General features: G+C 42.1%; 1 protein-coding gene across 1 annotated transcript in view; it reads right to left on the reverse strand.

Moving 5' to 3' along the window:
* Positions 1 to 14,866, reverse strand: part of LOC126151414 (elastin-like) — a 163,586-nt gene extending 148,720 nt beyond the window's left edge. Inside the window, exon 1 of the mRNA XM_049915939.1 lies at positions 14,826 to 14,866. Coding sequence (XP_049771896.1) covers positions 14,826 to 14,837 — 12 coding nt within the window. The 5' untranslated portion in view covers positions 14,838 to 14,866. The remainder of the gene's footprint in view (positions 1 to 14,825) is intronic.
* Between the last annotated feature and the right edge of the window lie 4,660 nt (positions 14,867 to 19,526).

The following is a 19,526-nucleotide window of genomic DNA, read 5'->3' on the forward strand; positions in this document are numbered from 1 at the left end:
AGAGCAGAACATTAATGCATTCTGGTATCTACTTAACTTTTCTTAACTTCTCTTTACCATTATTAACAGTGTCGCCTTAGTATAAACTGAAAATCATAGGTGAACGGCTGTCTCTACATACATACACCCTAAAATACGGCAGAGATTTTTTTCCATTCCAATCACATAAGCACCACGGTAAAAAAGGGCAGCTTAAAAGCCGCCGTTCGCGCTATATTTAGTTTTAAATTATCTTCGTGATCCATCAGAAGAGGTACGTAGAGCGCTAAAGTATATCTGTAGACTCTACGCTTAATGTTGGTTCCTGAAATATTGTAATTAAGCGTTCGCTCAATAACAGACGTCAAGTGTTTCCTGGTTCCGACTCTTGAGCATTTTTGTCACACCCACTCACGAGTCAAACAAACTTGTGCCCATTTGTGCAACCGCTCTTTGTGTACACTTGATGTCCCTCTTAGTCTTATTTGTGCATTGGTCTTAAGATAGGCTGCACGAGGGTTTTGTAAGCGGTATCCTTTGTAGGCTGATTATTTGTTGCCACTATCATGCTAATAAGTCAGTCTCTGACTTGCTTTACCTACGAGTAAGCCTATGTGGTAATTCAATTTAATATGTCTACAAATTGTTAGAGCCATGTATTTGTATGTGCTGACTGATTTCAGCTGTGACACTGATATTTTAGTCGAACGAGGTAACATTTTTGCTATTTCTGAAGTGTACAGTTTCACTTTTCTGTACATTAACAGCCTTTGCATCACTTTAAAATCCTATTAAGATCAGAAAGGATATTTGTACCGCTTTTTGCAGATAGTACATCATTATAAATAACTACATTATCCAAGAGAAGTGAGGTTACTATTAACGTTGTCTGTAAGATAATTAACACGAACAGAAAGGATCTCAATACGCTGTCCTGGCGTACCCCTGAAGATGAAATACTACGTCATCTGTCTTCCTCTACCATTTCTGTTCTTCGTGATCCCAATACCATAGGCGTTAGTCTGTAATTTCTCAACACCTTCGTTCATCATTTCTATTCTTTCAGTCAATGTGTTACACATATTCCCTTCTTCGCAGATTTTGGGGAAAACTTCCTTATTTATTATGTCGTTATTTCACTTAATTATCAGCAACCTTCAGCAACACACATGGCTCCCGTATTAATAACAACCGTCGTAACCTGGATGTCTAAATACGACAGAGGGAAGATTTGATGGAGCAAATGTAGATTTCAATACGTAAATGAGCTTATAGGTCATTTTGTCGTTTGTACATACACAGCGGTACAGAAAAAAATGGGTCGACGGCATGAAACTATAGAAGACCGCAATAACTTAAAATATTGTTACAGTGTCCTTTTATAGCTTCAGCACTCCGGGACTGCGGGAGAAGGAGCTGACGCTGTGATTTAGACACTGGGCTCGCCTTTGGGAAAGTGGGGCTCAAATCTTCGTTCTTCCTTCCTATCTTGTTCCACTGTTTCCCTGCAAGGCAATGGCTAGGTAGTTTCGTCAACAGAGCAGCTTCCTCCACATGAAACAGTTCATCATCTTTAATAGAGTAGATATCGCTAAAAGTCTAACATAGCTCCCTCACCGAGGAAAGAGGCTCGGTATGGCCACATTGCATATCTAAAGACAACGAGGCCGAATTAAGCTTCTATCCTCACTTGTGTGTTCCAATGTATCCCCCAAAAATCGCTTTCAGGTGAATGATGGAAACGTACTTCATGAATCGCTGCTCACCATTTTCTATTTCACCTTTCTGCGGCGTTTCATCGAGAGGGCGTCAAACGGTACTCCACCTCTCATTCTAAGAAGTGTCATAGACATTACTATACTCCGACGTCGATCTCAGTGCGTCACAGAGCAGAAGCGTTATGGTACTGTTCGTGTTACACGTATCGAAATTACCATCGTGAAGTTTGTCATTATCCAACGTGGGAAATACCTATATAGAAGGAATCCAAAGAGATCATGCACATTATATGTCATCAATAAGTGTGAGAAGTGAAGACTTGTTATTTAGAACTGAAAACTTATCGACCTTGTACGGACGTTACATGTTGCCCAATCACGTGAGTCATCACTCTAGTAGCGAAGTATTTTGTCAATACGAGTTTTTAAAAGCAATCTATTGTGTATTTCTTTTAAGGGAATAAGTTAGAGTAACATGCCACGATAAAACTGGCTTGTGTGGTTTACCTCTAACGAATATATATCCAAAAAAGATTAGTGCTTGTGAGGAATGAGTTAGGAAAGGCATAATTTATTTAACACGTGAATCTAGTTCTTTTTAAAATTATCCCAAAGTTGTAGTCACTGCTACAAAAATCGAGGAAAGTACTCAGTATGGTATTTATCGTTCAACATTTCAAAAATTACAAATTGTTGTGGGCTATACCCATAGGAAAGGACTGTTTGGTTCAAATCACTGTGTGTAATTTGATATGATGTCTTAACTACGAAAAATATTCGCACAGTAAGGGTGCGTTGAATAAAACCAAATGCTTACACGAATTTATTAGAAACTTTTCACAGTTGGTATTAGGAATTCCGAATGGCAAGATGACTCTCCCCGTCATTAAAGAAATGAAACAGCTCATAAAAGAGTGGCTACACCAAAACACTTTAAGCTTGTTTCACTTGCCAGAAATTTTGTGTTGGTGGGACACGAAAACGCTTCTTCTTATAGATTAACTTGCAAATGTTAAAACAGTAAGTATGGATTTCTAAGAGATACTTCTCTACAAAATAGATGTAAGAATACGAATGAAGACCCTTGATCGTTAAAAAATGAAGTGTGTTATTAATGACGCTTACAAAAAGTGCTTTTGCAGTGGGAGTACTGAGAAATTCGAAATACGAATTCCTTGAAAATACACATTCTTTAATGGATTCGGTAGTTTCTGATTTCCACATATTTTCACATTTGTGGTCAGAAAATATTTTCAGTTGAATGAAGGGCTGTGGCAACCAGTCAAGTGTCTTTAAACCTTCTGGAATCACACAACAGAGACGTTTTCCACTGCGAATAACAATGTTATATGTGCGTCGACCAAAAAGTTTCGTAGCCAAACGTGCATACCTCTCCTAATTACTGCAATCTTTCATTAACCTGAGTGGCAAGAAGAAATAATATCCTGGATAACTGCACAATACCACATTTTTCTAAGTTCAGGAATTTCGCGTGTATCTCTCCGCGCGTAATGTCCACATACTTGTTACGCGTTAATTTTTGGAAAGTGTTAGACACGCACAGTAGCCCGATGTTGCGTAACAGATGGTGCAGACCGTTTGAAATAGACTTACTTACTGACGAACGGTAGCCAAACTATCGATCGATTTCTATCCGTGTCTGTCATATTTCTGTCAGGCACCCTGAAGTTCCCTTCCCTAAATAATGCGACACAACATCTAATTGCAGTCATTGGAGTATTCATCTACCTACTTCTTTTTAATGAATACTTTCTTGGGATTCTTAGTAAACTACATAGCACTAGAAAGTAGAAACAAACATCCGTTATCAGATAATTTTATTTTTATGTCTACTATTTCCCACACTCTCACTTCATTTCCGTTGGTACAATACGTCTGAGTTCCTATGGTTTCGAGTTATAACGTAAAATTAGTTTCAGGTTCATAGATTTATATCATTTGATACATAACTTTCGAATTTTCTGTAGCTCAGTCAGATTTAAAACATTTCTACCAGTTCTGATCTTTTCTATGCTTCAGGTAGAGTTAGTTAATGTTGTAAAATTTGTAAAATGATAATGTTTTCGTTTTAGTCGTTTAGTCTTGCTTCCCTTCGGAAGTGACAATGACTTTTAATCCTACTAAACTATTTTGCAGCTCTATACTCTGCAGCAAAACACAAGTGCCCAGGAAAATCAATGTATATAATAGTGTATATAGCATCAGGAATGTAGGCCACTAAATAATTTTACTTTGGGATTTAATGACACATTTGCCGGTCGTTTACTTCATATGTCGACAGAACGCAAATAGACGAAGACTTCTTCCCAGTTTGATTATTTCTCATTCTTTCAGATTGGTCGTTTCCAAAGAGGGGTGTAGTTCTCCAAGTGCAGAACTTTTAATATCTATAAAAGTTATTAATAAGGGTATGTCTTTCTTCCACCTGGTTTCTAACATGAAACATATGGTCAGTACTGTCACACGTGTTGTCAAATTTCAGCGAGATCGGTTTCTACAGTATTTCAATTCTTCTAGTAATAATTTGTGTCCGCTTTTTGCAACCGTGACTTATTACTCGCATGAATCTATAGTACTCATTCTTGTCGGCTCTTGGATTCTTTGGAACTGGAGTTATTACATGTTTCTTGAAGTCTTGCGGTACATCGCCTCTCTCACATAGGTATCCTGCACACCATGTAGAATTTTTTGTCATGGCTCTCTCTCCAGAGGCTATCAGTAGTTGTGACGGATTGTCGTCTACTACCAGGGCCTTGTTTCTATGTAGGTCTATCGCCTCCCTGTCAAATGTTTTCGCAGAATTATATCTCCCTTATCACCTTCAGCTACTTCCTCTTCTCTCTATATGTTTCCCTTACATAGGCCCCCTATATATTCTGTACATCTTACAGCTTTCAGCTTAGTACTGGCTTGTCAGCTGAAGCCGCCACACTCAACAGCTGATTCTCTTTCTCCAAAAATCTCTATAATTTTTTGTCCTTTAACTATTCCTGCTTAAGCATTTTCTTCTTTCATTTTCTGCTAATCTCGTTTTATAGATGTTTGCATTCCTTTTCGTCTGCCCTCATGTCTTGCATTATTTCCTCTCGTTAGTTAAATTCAACACGTCGTGTGATATCAAAGGATTTCTACTAGGCTTCTTCTCTTTAAGTATGTGATTCTCTGCTGCCTGTCCTATCTCTTAAAACAACTCAATCGCCTTCGGTTTTATTCCATTCCCTTGTTTCTGCCCAAAGTTGCTTACTGTTACTTACGAATCTCTCAGTGGTTCAAATGGCTCTGAGCACTATGGGACTTAACATCTGAGGTCATCAGTCCCCTAGAACTTAGAACCACTTAAACCGAACTAACCTAATGACATGACACACATCCATGCCCGAGGCAGGATTGGAACCTGCGATCGTAGCTGTCGCGCGTTTCCAGACTAAAGCGCCTAGAACCGCTCGGCCACAATGGCCGGCTGAAACTCTCTGTAATAATATAATTAATCCAGGTCCCATCTTCTTAACTTCCTATCTGTCTGCCATTTCTTCAGTTTTAATCTGCAGTTCGTATTCAGTACTATCATTGAATTATGCCCTATATAAAATTCTACTACGTTCCATCCGCCTTCATTCCTTTTCCTCAGTTCGTTTGCTCCTGTTCTTCCTTTTCTGCCTTTCGCTACCATCGAATCCATCGCTCACAATAATTAGATTTTCGACACCCTTAACTACCAGAATAATTTCCTTTATGTGATCATACATTATTTCAGTCTTTTAATCGTCTGTAAATAAACTTTTATTATAGTGTGACTGTTGGTTTTCTGTCTGGCTTGCCTACGATAATTCGTCCGCTGCGTTGTTCATATTAGCATACCCACATTCCTATTTTTTTTTTATTCTTTAGTAGGAATGCTCCTACATTAGCTCAATTCGGTTTTGTGTTGATAATCCTATACCAACCTGATAGAAACTCCTTTTCATCCTGCCACCGCACTTCACTAACTCCGCTTATGTTTAAGTTTAACCTATCAGTTTCCCTTTCTAAAATCTCTATCCTAGGTTCCCCATTAAGAGATCTTAACACACCAAGTTCCGATCCGTGGAATGCGAGTTTTGTTTTTCCTGATGACATCCTCCTCGATATTCCCGCCGGAACATGCGATTGGGCCACTATTTTACCTTTGGAATATTTTCGTCAAGAGGATCTCCTGAGTTTCCATAATACTGCACTACCACTGTCCACCTGCTTGGCTGGGTAGTAACGTGCTCGCCTCCCATGCAAGCTGGCCCGGGTTAGAGTCCCGGCCGGGCTGGAGATTTTCTCCGCTCGGAGACTGGGTGTTGTGTTGGCCTCATTATAATTTCATCCTCATCACAGGCCCGCAAGTCGCCCAATGGGGCGTCACCTGAAATAACACTTCTACTTGGTGGCGTAACTTCCTCGCCTGGTGTCTCTCGGCCACCGATTCCATATGCTCATTACATTTTTTTGTACTATCAAAATGGTTCAAATGGCTCTGACACTATGGGACTCAACTGCTGTGGTCATAAGTCCCCTAGAACTTAGAACTACTTAAACCTAACTAACCTAAGGACAGCACACAACACCCAGCCAACACGAGGCAGAGAAAATCCCTGACCCCGCCGGGAATCGAACCCGGGAACCCGGGCGTGGGACGCGAGAACGCTACCGCACGACCACGAGATGCGGGCTTTTGTACTATCACTATTTGTTTTGTGGTCTTGAAATGTTGCAGACAATTACATAAAAGCGTTGTTCGTACAACTCCTCCATCAAGCGAGGTGTCCAGAGATTAAGATACCACGTTTATTATCTTTCATGAACGGTTTTCTAATTCTTCACTGTCATCCAAATATTACTTAATGTACGAATAGATTACACCAAGCAAATTCTCGGATGGTTCTTATAAGAAATAAAAACTTCTCCGTTCCCAAAACAGTGCTCCGTATCTAATGACCTCGAGGTCGACTACACGTGTTAAGTCTTTTATTTTCTCTGAAAATGGATTCTGGAAAAAAATTATTATATATTCGTAGTTTGGACAACAGCTTCAAAACACTTTTCCAGGAAGTTTTACTAAAGTGTACTTTCGCATAAGAGTAATCCATTTTCAACGAAAACAATTTTATTTGCATCTCTTGTGTTTTAAAGGAATATATCTGAACCACAAGTTTTGTTTCAGAGATTGGTCACAGCTAAGTTCTCAGAAATCAATGATCAATGGAATTTTCCTTTTGGCGTAAGACATTTAAAATAGGTTCTGTCCAATTAGGAATGGGGAACGAAATCTGGATGTACAGTGCAGATAATTATTAATCCATAATTCGCTACAATTTTGAAAGCTTCGGTTCTGTTTTTGTCATGCTGCGTTCATGGTTGATCTTAGTTGGTGGACTTCTACCAGTGACGAATGAATCAGTGGCCGTCGAGGCCTCTCATCACATGCGTTGTTAGTCCATTAATACAGCTAGCAGTCAGTCTCGTAACATGAAGTCCCATCCATCTGAGAGAACAATGTCTGAAACTAAGAGAAGTATGGAGAGTAGAATGCAGCCCTCCCATACTTACTGTATTAAGAAATTTTGGCAAGTAAAGAAGAGCAACAAAATCTAATTAAATGCTCTTTAGCGTCAGATTTAATAATAATAATGTTATTAATAACAACAATAACGATAATAATGATACTTAAAATCTTTCTTGGACATTATTTTATTCGACATGTTTCTCTAAAACGATATAGCTTGAATAGGCGAGAGATGTCACGCAGTGGCTTTGGGCACTGGACTTCCATTTGGCAGGAGCGGGATCTATATCCCGTCCGTAAACAAGGTTTTAGTTTCCTGCGATCTGCCTAGACTAATTAGACAAAATGTCGTATCAACTCCTCTGAAAGTGATCCACTGTGTTTCCTTCCCCGTTCTTGTCCTGCCCGAGTTTGTGCTCCATCTCTCACGATCTCGTCGCCTACGGGAAGTTATTCACTAATCTCCTTTCCACATGAAAGTTCCTTATCTCAGTTTGACTGATGTGTTGCTGAAAGTGAGAAATATATTTTAGCTAAAGGATGAACCAAAGACTGGTTGTTCGACGTCCCATAGACACTAATATTAGAGACGAATCGGTTATTTTTTGGGTACAGAGAGAGAATAAAAAGGATTGCGACCCACGGTGTACAAAGATAAAACTCTTCGTACATCCATATTTCAATTGGATGATGGTGGGACATCTGCTGGAGGAGTTTCATTTTGAATAAAAATATAATACTTATTGTCCAAATACTGCTGCACAGCAAATGGGTATCCAACGTAAGGCGTAAGTCTGTCTTAAAAGGACGCTCATGAAATATTTCTTCGAAGGTCCGCAGGGTTCACTGGATAATCGAAACTGTCAAGTGTAAAGAAACGGAATTATGAATGCTGTGGCAAAGTATGACACCGATTGCATTCTTTGGAGGAAGTATAGCTGAGTTCGTTCGATATGATTTATTGTTATTTAGGTCCTCAGTCCCAAGATTACTTCATACAGCTCTCCCCGCTAGTCTACTCTGTGCAAGCATCCCCATCTTTTCATAACTATTATAATCTACATCTGTCTTAACGTGCTTATGTAGTCGGGCCTTGGTATCCTTCTGCAACTTTTGCCTGTCACATTTCGCTCCATTAAGAAAGTAACTATTAGTTGATTCCTCAGGTTATGTCCTTCAAGTTGATGACTTTTTTAATCACGTTGTGCCACCAATTCCTTTTCTCTCCATTTCGATTCGGCACCTTTTCATTAGTTGTTCGACCACCTATTTATTTTTTAAAATTCTTCTGAGATATTACTTCAAAATATCTTCGTGAATTCTTCGTAATACCAAAATTAATATTAGACACCAACAGTTTTAAACACCTTTCTTGTTATTGTAACTCCGCATTTCATACACACTCTATCTGCCACACTGTCAGTTATTTAGCTGCTCAAATGGCAAAATTCTTCTACTAGTTGTAATGTCCAATCCCGTAATGCCTCAGCACTGGCTTGTTTTATTTTCAACGATATTAATCTTACATACAGTTTTCAACTGTTCTGGAAAGTCCTTCGTAGTGTCTACCAGAAATTGCGGTATCATCAGTAACCCTTAAGGTTTTATTTTTTTCTCTCTGAACTTCAATTACCTTTCGGAATTTCTCCTTGGCTTCCCCTGCCACAGGCTCAGTATACTGAATGGATGTAAGCTACAGAGGCTGTCTTACTCCATTCTCAATTTCGATTTCCATTTCGTGTCATTCTACACTTATAATTCCAGTCTGTTTCCATACAAGTTTATATAACTTTTCGCTCCCTGTATTTTATCCCTTCTACCTCCAGAATTTCGAAGTGAGTGTTACAGATAAAATGTCAAATATTTTCTTTCAATAAATACTTACAGAAAACAGCCAAAGTTGTATTTCATGTTCGTTTATTACGTCACAAGACGTTTCATTTGAAATCTACATCTTTAGCTGATCGAAAGTTCATCAACAACTTCATAAGTAATTCTCAAAAGTTACTGGAAATATGTCACTGTTATGAATCAAAGATGTCTAATCGTCATACTAACGTTAAACGATACAACACGACGAACGCACTGGAACAAGCGCAGCTATTACTACACCCATGAAACATGACAGCTTGCTGTGCCGTAACAGTACAGAGCAGCTCATGTATGAGGTGAATTTGCGTGCCTTCTGTAGAGGATGTGGTGTTCGCGTAATGTATTGCCAAAGTTGGCATAGCGCAGCATGTTGTCACCTATTCTGCATGTACTGATGACTGTGCTTACGCCAGATGGTGGGCGAAGTGATAACTATGCTCGTCGTGTCCCATAACGTACTTTTTAACGTTATGTATGGTGAGTAGATATTTTTGAGTGATGACACCTACACATTTCTGTTACTCTTTAATAATTAATTATAAACATTGTTTATGAACTTTTGGCCACCTGAAGATGTTCATTTCGAACGAACCTGAAGTACAGCTGTGATGGTTTTTATAAACTTTTATATTATTAAGCTGTGGAGCATAATATGATCACAATAATTTACTTTCTTTATTCAGACCGTGGTCAACGGCATTGCCAAAGTGGTAACATCGGTTCCCGTCAGATCACCGAAGTTAAACGCTGTCGTGTTTGGCCATCCCTTGGGTGAGTGACCGTCTTGGCTGCCGAGCGCTGTTGGCAAGTGGGCTGCACTCAGCGCTTGTGAGGTTTATTGAGGATCTACGATCACGAAAACTGGAAAGAGCAGAGTGAGAGGTATGCTGATTACATGTCACTTCATATCCACATCCAGTGACACCTGTAGACTGACGACCGCTACAGTTGGGTCTTCCGAGGCCTATTCTGACGGAATATTGTTCAAACTACGGAAACTACAGGCCGATATCTCTGACGTCGACGTGTTATAGAATTTTGGATAGTATTTCATACTGGCCTATTACATTTCTGGAGACCGAAAATTTTCTGTTTAGAAACTAACATGGGTTCCGAAAACAAAGGTCACATGAAACCGAGAGACATTCTGTGATCACCGGCTGAGAATGACTTCCAAGTTCGTGGCGCCCTCCATCGGTAACGCTGGAATTCAATGTGGTGTTGGCCCATCCTTAGCCTTGATGACAGCTCCACTCTCGCAGGCATACGTTCAAGTCAGGCACTGGTAGATATCTTGGGGAATGGCAGCCCATTCTTCACGCAGTAGTGCGCTGAGAAGATGCATTGATGTCGATCGGTGAGGCCTGGCACGAGGTCGGCGTTCCAAAAAATCCCAAAGGTGTTCTGTAGGATTCAGGTCAGGACTCTGTCCAGGTCAGTTCACTATAGGGAAGTTATTGTCGTGTAACCACTCCGCCACAGACCGTGCATTATAAACATATTCTCGATCGTGTCGAAAGATAGAATCGCCATCCACGAATTGCTCTTCAACAGTGGAAAGCAAGAAGGTGCTTAAAACATCAATGTAGGCCTGTGCTGTGATAGTTCCACACAAAATACGAAGGGCTGCAAGCCTCCTCCATGAAAAACACGACCATCCCATAACACCACCCCCTCAGAATTTTACTGCCGGCACTACATACACAGGCAGACGACGTTCATCGGGCATTCGCCATACTCACATCCTACCAACGGATCGCACATTGTGTAGCGTGATTCGTCACTATAACAACGCTTTTCCACTGTTAACCCATCCAATGTTCACACTCCTTACACGAAACTTTTCCAGTTTTTGCAATTAAGAACTGGTTCATTTGATTCTACTTCACGAAGGACATAGCTTACAAAACACTCATTAGACCAGAACTTGATTATTCCTCGTCAGTCCAATGTCCGCATCATATACGAGTGATACAGGAAATAGAAAAGGCCAAAGAAGCTCAGAGTCTTTAGTTAGAGCATAGTTCAGTTAGCTCGAACGCGTCACGGTGATGTTCAGATAATTCCACCTGCAGGCGTTCAAGAGAGGCATTCTCCATCATGTTGTGGTTTACTGTTAGAGTTTCGAGATAGTGAACCTCTAGAAGAGTCGCCGGCCAGTGTGGCCGTGCGGTTCTAGGCGCATCAGTCTGAAACTGCGTGACCGCTACGGTCGCAGGTTTGAATCCTGCCTCGGGCATGGATGTGTGTGATGTCCTTAGGTTAGTTACGTTTAAGTAGTTCTAAGGTCTAGGGGACTGATGACCACAGATGTTAAGTCCCATAGTGCTCAGAGCCATTAGAACCATTTTTTCTAGACGAGTCAACCAATACGTTGGTGTCTCTTACGTATAACTCACGGAAAGACCACAAATGGTAAAATCAGAGAGATTAGAACACATACAGCAATCGTGCCCACTATGAAAAAGCGCTAGCGATTGTGGTGAACGAAATATAATCTCCACCGCATACCGTTAAGTAGTTTGCGGATTGGAAATAAAGATGCAGAAATGGTAGACAGGAAATAGTGGATGCTTGTCCTTTACTAGGTTTGCGACGATACTTCTAATAGATTTTCATTTTACCTTTTAGCACTCTGTCTACAATGGTGACGTAATAGTCCCACGATATGTTATCAGAGGACTGTTACATGTTATTGCTTTATATCAGTGTCCCACTAGTAAAGGGACGCCAATTAATAGTAGAATTATTAAAGTTTCATGTTGAACCTGTAGATAGCGCTGTTCTCAAGTTAACCCGCGTCTCCATATTGCAACATCAAATTAGTTCACACCTACAAATAGGCAGCCCAATTACCAGATTCGCCAAACGGGCTGCCTCCGCCCCTTCCCCGACACATGGTGTCAACGACTTGCACCCACGAATCGACCCTTGCCACATCGTAAACGAAGCCCATATTGAGCACCTGTAGTGTGAGTTACTATTAATTTGGAGAGACGCTCTGTCCACTGTGTCTGTTTCTAATATGTCTTGTAGTTCTCGCACAGTCTACATCTACATCTACATCCATACTCCGCAAGCCACCTGACGGTGTGGCGGAGGGTACCTTGAGTGCCTCTATCGGTTCTCCCTTCTATTCCAGTCTCGTATTGTTCGTGGAAAGAAGGATTGTCGGTATGCCTCTGTGTGGGCTCTAATCTCTCTGATTTTATCCTCATGGTCTCTTCGCGAGATATACGTAGGAGGGAGCAATATACTGCTTGACTCCTCGGTGAAGGTATGTTCTCGAAACTTCAACAAAAGTCCGTACCGAGCTGCTGAGCGTCTCTCCTGCAGAGTCTTCCACTGGAGTTTATCTATCATCTCCGTAACGCTTTCGCGATTACTAAATGATCCTGTACCGAAGCACGCTGCTTTCCGTTGGATCTTCTCTATATCTTCTATCAACCCTATCTGGTACGGATCCCACAGTGCTGAGCAGTATTCAAGCAGTGGGCGAACAAGCGTACTGTAACCTACTTCCTTTGTTTTCGGATTGCATTTCCTTAGTATTCTTCCAATGAATCTCAGTCTGGCGTCTGCTTTACCGACGATCAACTTTATATGATCATTCCATTTTAAATCACTCCTAATGCGTACTCCTAGGCAATTTATGGAATTAACTGCTTCCAGTTGCTGACCTGCTATATTGTAGCTAAATGATATGGGATCTTACTGTTTATGTATTCGCAGCACATTACACTTGTCTACATCGAGATTCAATTGCCATTCCCTGCACCATGCGTCAATTCCCTGCAGATCCTCCTGCATTTTAGTACAATTTTCCATTGTTACAACCTCTCGATATACCACAGCATCATCCGTAAAAAGCCTCAGTGAACTTACGATGTCATCCACAAGGTCATTTATGTATATTGTGAATAGCAACGGTCCTACGACACTCGCCTGCGGCACACCTGAAATCACTCTTACTTCGGAAGACATCTCTCCATTGAGAATGACATGCTGCCTTCTGTTATCTTAGGAACTCTTCAATCCAGTCACACAATTGGTCTGATAGTCCATATGCTCTTACTTTGTTCATTAAACGACTGTGGGAAACTGTATCGAACGCCTTGCGGAAGTCAAGAAACACGGCATCTACCTGTGAACCCGTGTCTATGGCCCTCTGAGTCTCGTGGACGAATAGCGCGAGCTGGGTTTCACACGATCGTCTTTTTCGAAACCCATGCTGATTCCTACAGAGTAGATTTCTAGTTTCAAGAAAAGTCATTACACTCGAGCATAATACGTGTTCCAAAATTCTACAACTGATCGACGTTAGAGATATAGGTCTATAGTTCTGCACATCTGTTCGACGTCCCTTCTTGAAAACTGGGATGACCTGTGTCCTTTTCCAATCCTTTGAAATGCTACGCTCTTCTAGAGAGCTAAGGAACACCTCTGCAGGAAGGGCGGCAAGTTCCTTCGTGTACTCAGTGTAAAACTGAACTGGTATCCCCTCAGGTCCAGCGGCCTTTCCTCTTTTGAGCGATTTTAATTGTTTCTCAATCCCTCTGTCGTCTATTTCGATATCTACCATTTTGTCATCTGTGCGACAATCTAGAGAAGGAACTACAGTGCAGTCTTCCTCTGTGAAACAGCTTTGGAAAAAGACAGTTAGTATTTTGGCCTTTAGTCTATCATCCTCTGTTTCAGTACCATTTTGGTCACAGTGTCTGGACATTTTGTTTTGATCCACCTACTGCTTTGACATAAGACCAAAATTTCTTACGATTTTCTGCCAAGTCGGTACATAGAACTTTACTTTCGAATTCATTGAACGCCTCTCGCGTAGCCCTCCTCACACTACATTTCGCTTCGCGTAATTTTTGGTTGTCTGCAAGGCTTTGGCTATGTTTATGTTTGCTGTGAAGTTCCCTTTGCTTCCGCAGCAGTTTTCTAACTCGGTTGTTGTACCATGGTGGCTCTTTTCCATCTCTTACGATCTTACCTGGCACATGCTCATCTAACGCATATTGTACGATGGTTTTGAACTTCGTCCACTGATCCTCAACACTATCTGTACTTGAAACAAAACTTCTTCTGAAACCCAGGAGGTATTTATAATTAACCCTGTGTGTGCTACCATGTATGTGCTACCACAGCACAACTCAATCACCTCGGGAAATGAAATTTTATATATTTTTATACATTTTTTTTCATATTGCTTTCTATGACTAAGGCATTACTTAAAATGCCGGCCGCGGTGGTCTAGCGGTTCTGGCGCTGCAGTCCGGAACCGCGGGACTGCTACGGTCGCAGGTTCGAATCCTGCCTCGGGCATGGGTGTGTGTGATGTTCTTAGGTTAGTTAGGTTTAAGTAGTTCTAAGTTCTAGGGGACTTATGACCTAAGATTTTGAGTCCCATAGTGCTCAGAGCCATTTGAACCATTTGAGCCATTACTTAAAATAATTAATGTTTTTGAAATGAACCTGGCAGTCAGAGGGTTAAGACCACGGACAAAGCGGTTTACGTATTTCAAATACTGCGTTGGGAAAGGTAATTACTTACTAGAGAACTGAGAGAGAAAATGTTACGACTAAAACGAGTAGAGTAAGAGGAAGAAGGGAACCATAGTCGCGATGATGGAATATGTAACGTGGCTCTGCGTTGGGAAAGACAACTAGCGTGGCAGGTAGGTATTGTGGAAGCCGCAACTCACCGTGATCCTCATTGTTGCTCTGCCTGGGCTGCTGGTGGGCAACGAATGACTGATAGCAGGCCCTGGGCGGCGCCGGCTTATATAGCGGGCGCTGGCGGAGGCGCTTCCCGTGCTTTCTCCTTTCCGCCGCCGAGGAGCCGTCGGGACACGCGAGTCACGCACACACACGCACACACGCGCACACGCGCGGCTCAGCTGGGGGCGAGACGAGCCGCCGAGCCGCCCCAATTAGCAGACCGCCCTCCCGTCATTAGTCCCGCACGGCCGGCGGGCCGCGGCGGCGGGAGCTGCCCACCGAGCTCTTCCGTCTTTTGTGCCGCGACCGCTCCGGCTCGCTACAATTGCTGACGGAGCTCAGAGTCCCGTACTGCAGCTCACGTATTTTCAAACGCCTTAGACACACGACCTACGTTTGCGTTTTCGGTCGAGGAGTTTCTTCAGAATGAGATTTTCACTCTGCAGCGGAGTGTGCGCTGTTATGAAACTTCCTGGCACATTAAAACTGTGTGCCGGACCGAGACTCGAACTCGGGACCTTTGCCTTTCGCGGGTAAGTGCTCTACCAACTGAGCTACCCAAGCACGACTCACGCCCCGTCCTCACAGCTTTACTTCTGCCTGTAAAGCACGGCGCGTGAGTCGTGCTTGGGTGGCTCAGTTGGTAGAGCACTTGTCCGCGAAAGGTAAAGGTCCCGAGTTCGAGTCTCGGTCCGGCACACAGTTTTAATCTGCCTGGAAGTTTCATATCAGTGCTCACTCCGCTACAGAGTAAAAATCTCATTCTGGAAACATCCCCCAGGCTGTGGCTAAGCCATGTCTCCGCAATATTCGGGAGTGCTAGTTCTGCAAGGTTCGCAGGACAGCTTCTGTTAAGTTTGGAAGGTAGGAGACGAGGTACTGGGAGAAGTAAACCTTTTAGGACGGGGCGTGAGTCGTGCTTGGGTAGCTCAGTTGGTAGAGCACTTGCCCGCGAAAGGCAAAGGTCCCGAGTTCGAGTCTCCGTCCGGCACACAGTTTTAATCTGTCAGGAAGTTGCGAGGAGTTTCTAGTCGGTACATGACCAGCTGCAGCCCTTGCTGTCATTATTCAGTGATCGCGACTGTCTGCTAGATCACCATTGGAAAAAATGGCGTTAGGTGCTGCGTAAACAGGCCTTATCTCCTATGACTGCAACGCTCTGTCGCCTTGGTGGATGACAGTTTGGACACATCATCAGTCTTTTCCTCCAGTATACCGAAAAATGTTGAAGAGTTTATAGGGTTTGAAATGAAAAATAAACTGCCGTTGTAAACACGTGTCCGAAACCCCATCGAGGCAATAGAGCATCGCATTCATGTAAGGTAATGGCTTGCATGAGTATCAAGAGCTCAGATGGAAACCCAGTTCTAAGCAAAGAAGGGAAAGCAGAAAGGTGGGAGGAGTATATAGAGGGTCTATACAGGGGCGATGTTCTTGAGGATAATTTTGTGGAAATGGAAGAGGAGGTAGATGAAGATGAAATGGGAGATATGATACAGCGTGAAGAGTTTGACAGAGCGCTGAAAGACGTAAGTCGAAACAAGGCCCGAGAATAGACAACATTCCATTACAACTACTGACGGCCTTAGGACAGCCAGTCCTGATAAAACTCTACCATCTGGTGAGCAAGATGTATGAGACAGGCGAAATTTCCTCAGACTTCAAGAAGAATATAATAATTCCAATCCCAAAGAAAGCAGGTTTTGACAGATGTGAAAATTACCGAACTATCAGTTTAATAAGTCACAGCTGCAAAATACTACCGCGAATTCTTGCTAGACGAATGGAAAAACTGGTAGAAGCCGACCTCGGGAAAGATCAATTTGGGTTCCGTAGAAATGTTGGAACACGTGAGGCAATACTGACCCTTCGACTTATCTTAGAAGAAAGATTAAGGAAAGGCAAACCTACGTTTCTAGCATTTGTAGACTTAGAGAAAGCGTTTGACAATATTGGCTGGAATACTCTCTTTCAAATTCTGAAGGTGGCAGGGGTAAAATACAGGGAGCGAAAGGCTATTTACAATTTGTACAGAAAGCAATAGCCAGTTATAAGAGTCGAGGGACATGAAAGGGAAGCCGTGGTTGGGAAGGGAGTGAGACAGGGTTGTAGCCTCTCCCCGATGCTATTCAATCTGTATATTGAGCAAGCAGTAAACGAAACAAAAGAAACGTTCGGAGTAGGTATTAAAATCCATGGAGAAGAAATAAAAACTTTGAGGTTCGCCGATGACATTGTAATTCTGTCAGAGACAGCAAAGGACTTGGAAGAGATATGTGTCTTGAAAGGAGGATATAAGATGAACATCAACAAAAGCAAAACGAGTATACTGGAATGTAGTCGAATTAAGTTGGGCGATGCTGAGGGAATTAGATTAGGAAATGAGACACTTAAAGTAGTAAAGGAGTTTTGCTATTTGGGAAGCAAAATAACTGATGATGGTCGAAGTAGAGAGGATATAAAATGAAGACTGGCAATGGCAAGGAAAGCATTTCTGAAGAAGAAAAATTTGTTAACATCGAGTACAGATTTAAATGTCAGGAAGTCGTTTCTGAAAGTATTTGTATGGAGTGTAGCCATGTATGGAAGTGAAACGTGGACGATAAATAGTTTAGACAAGAAGAGAATAGAAGCTTTCGAAATGTGGTGCTACAGAAGAATGCTGAAGATCAGATGGGTAGATCACTTAACTAATGAGGAGGTATTGAATAGAATTGGGGAGAAGAGGAGCTTTTCGCACAACTTGACTAGAAGAAGGAATCGGTTGGTAGGACATGTTCTGAGACATCGAGTGATCACCAATTTAGTATTGGAGGGCAGCGTGGAGGGTAAAAATCGTAGAGGGAGACCAAGAGATGAATACACTAAGCAGATTCAGAAGGATGTAGGCTGCAGTAGTACTGGGAGATGAAGAAGCTGGCACAGGATAGAGTAGCATGGAGAGCTGCATCAAACCAGTCTCAGGACTGAAGACCACAACAAACATACCGAAAAACGTTGTAGATTTTAGAGGGTTTGAAATGAAAAATAAACTGTCGTTGTAAGCACGTGTTCGAAACCCCATCGAGGCAATAGAGCATCGCATTCATGTAAGGCAATGGCTCTCTACGTAGCAGTCAGCTCCATCTTTTCCACGTGTCGTCGTGGCAATCAATCGCGACCACTGAGCAACACTGCGAGACGTTCCGTCTACGGTCAATCAGCGTACAAAGTCACTTTTTCTGCCGGCGGGGTAGCCTAGTAACGGGATCCATCGTTTATAACTTCGACGCTCAGTAGCATCTTTAGGGTCGCCAGCACACAGGTTCCTAATCTCGACTTGATCCTCAAGACAGCCTCTACAACCACGACCATTGACTGTGCGCCACTTTTAAACGCGTAGTCACTTTTTAACGCTTTACGCTTTAATGTGTGTTCGTCATCTGAATTTTCCGATGTTTTAACAGAACGAATTCTACTCTACACTAGTGATACCAAAGTGGTCAAGGTAATTTTATTTCCCACTGGGTTCACGGGTAATCCTAGCAACTATTAACGAACTGCCCCTTAAAATAGGAGGGTTGTGGTAAAATTTCATTTTATCTTTCCACTATAGTTGAACTACTCAACAAGCGTTCCAGGCTCAATGATATTACGTATCTTAGTTCTACCCTCTAGCAAATGACGTTTGGTCTCCTATATGCCTACTAACTTCAACAAACTCTTGTGATTTGGGTGCTCGTAATCTCATCAGTTTTACTCCCTGAAGCACCAATATAACGTGATGTATCATTTCCCGATCGAGCTTTTGTGTTCGTGCTCTCCGATGTTGTAGATGATAGAGTCATTTTAAGGTATCTGTGGGATAGGAACTTTTCTTCGGCCTGGGGATGATCGGCGGATTTTTCCCTAACCTTCCTAAATGGATGGTGGGCAGGGCAGACTAGGGTGATCTCACGGGTGAGTGGTTTTCCCATGATAGCCGGTGTATTGCAGCACCTGTTGCTGACTAGTAAGAAGCTGCACCCTTTCAGAGTAGCACCAATAGTGGGAGTAGATAATGTTCAATTGAAACGCTTGCATTTGGTTTCTGAAGTGACTGGCAGAAAGGTCTGGACGTAAAATATTTCGTGAAGCAGTGGGAGCTAGAGAAATCGACTATGACTGTCAGCCCATGTAGGGTTGAAAACTTGTAGATTTGACGAAATTCGAGGGGAGTTCTATAAATAATACAATACATTTGTAAGTAGGCTGTTTATATTTTCTTATTGGCAACGTTACGTAGCGCTCTGTATGAAAATCACTGGCTGTGCTGTGTGCAGTCTGTGGCTAGTTTGCATTGTTGTCTGCCATTGTAGTGTTTGGCAGCGGCAGCTGGATGTGAACAGCGCGTAGCGTTGCGCAGTTGGAGGTGAGCCGCCAGCAGTGGTGGATGTGGGGAGAGAGATGGCGGAGTTTTGAAATTTGTAAGACTGGATGTCAATTATGAATATTAAGGTAAATATATTGTTTGTTCTCTATCAAAATCTTTCATTTGCTAACTATCCCTATCAGTAGTTAGTGCCTTCTGTAGTTTGAATCTTTTATTTAGCTGGCAGTAGTGGCGCTCGCCGTATTGCAGTAGTTCGCGTAACGAAGATTTTTGATGAGGTAAGTGATTTGTGAAAGGTATAGGTTAATGTTAGTCAGGGCCATTCTTTTGTAGG

Source organism: Schistocerca cancellata, chromosome 2 (genome assembly GCF_023864275.1).
Source record: "Schistocerca cancellata isolate TAMUIC-IGC-003103 chromosome 2, iqSchCanc2.1, whole genome shotgun sequence".
Taxonomy (NCBI): domain Eukaryota; kingdom Metazoa; phylum Arthropoda; class Insecta; order Orthoptera; family Acrididae; genus Schistocerca; species Schistocerca cancellata.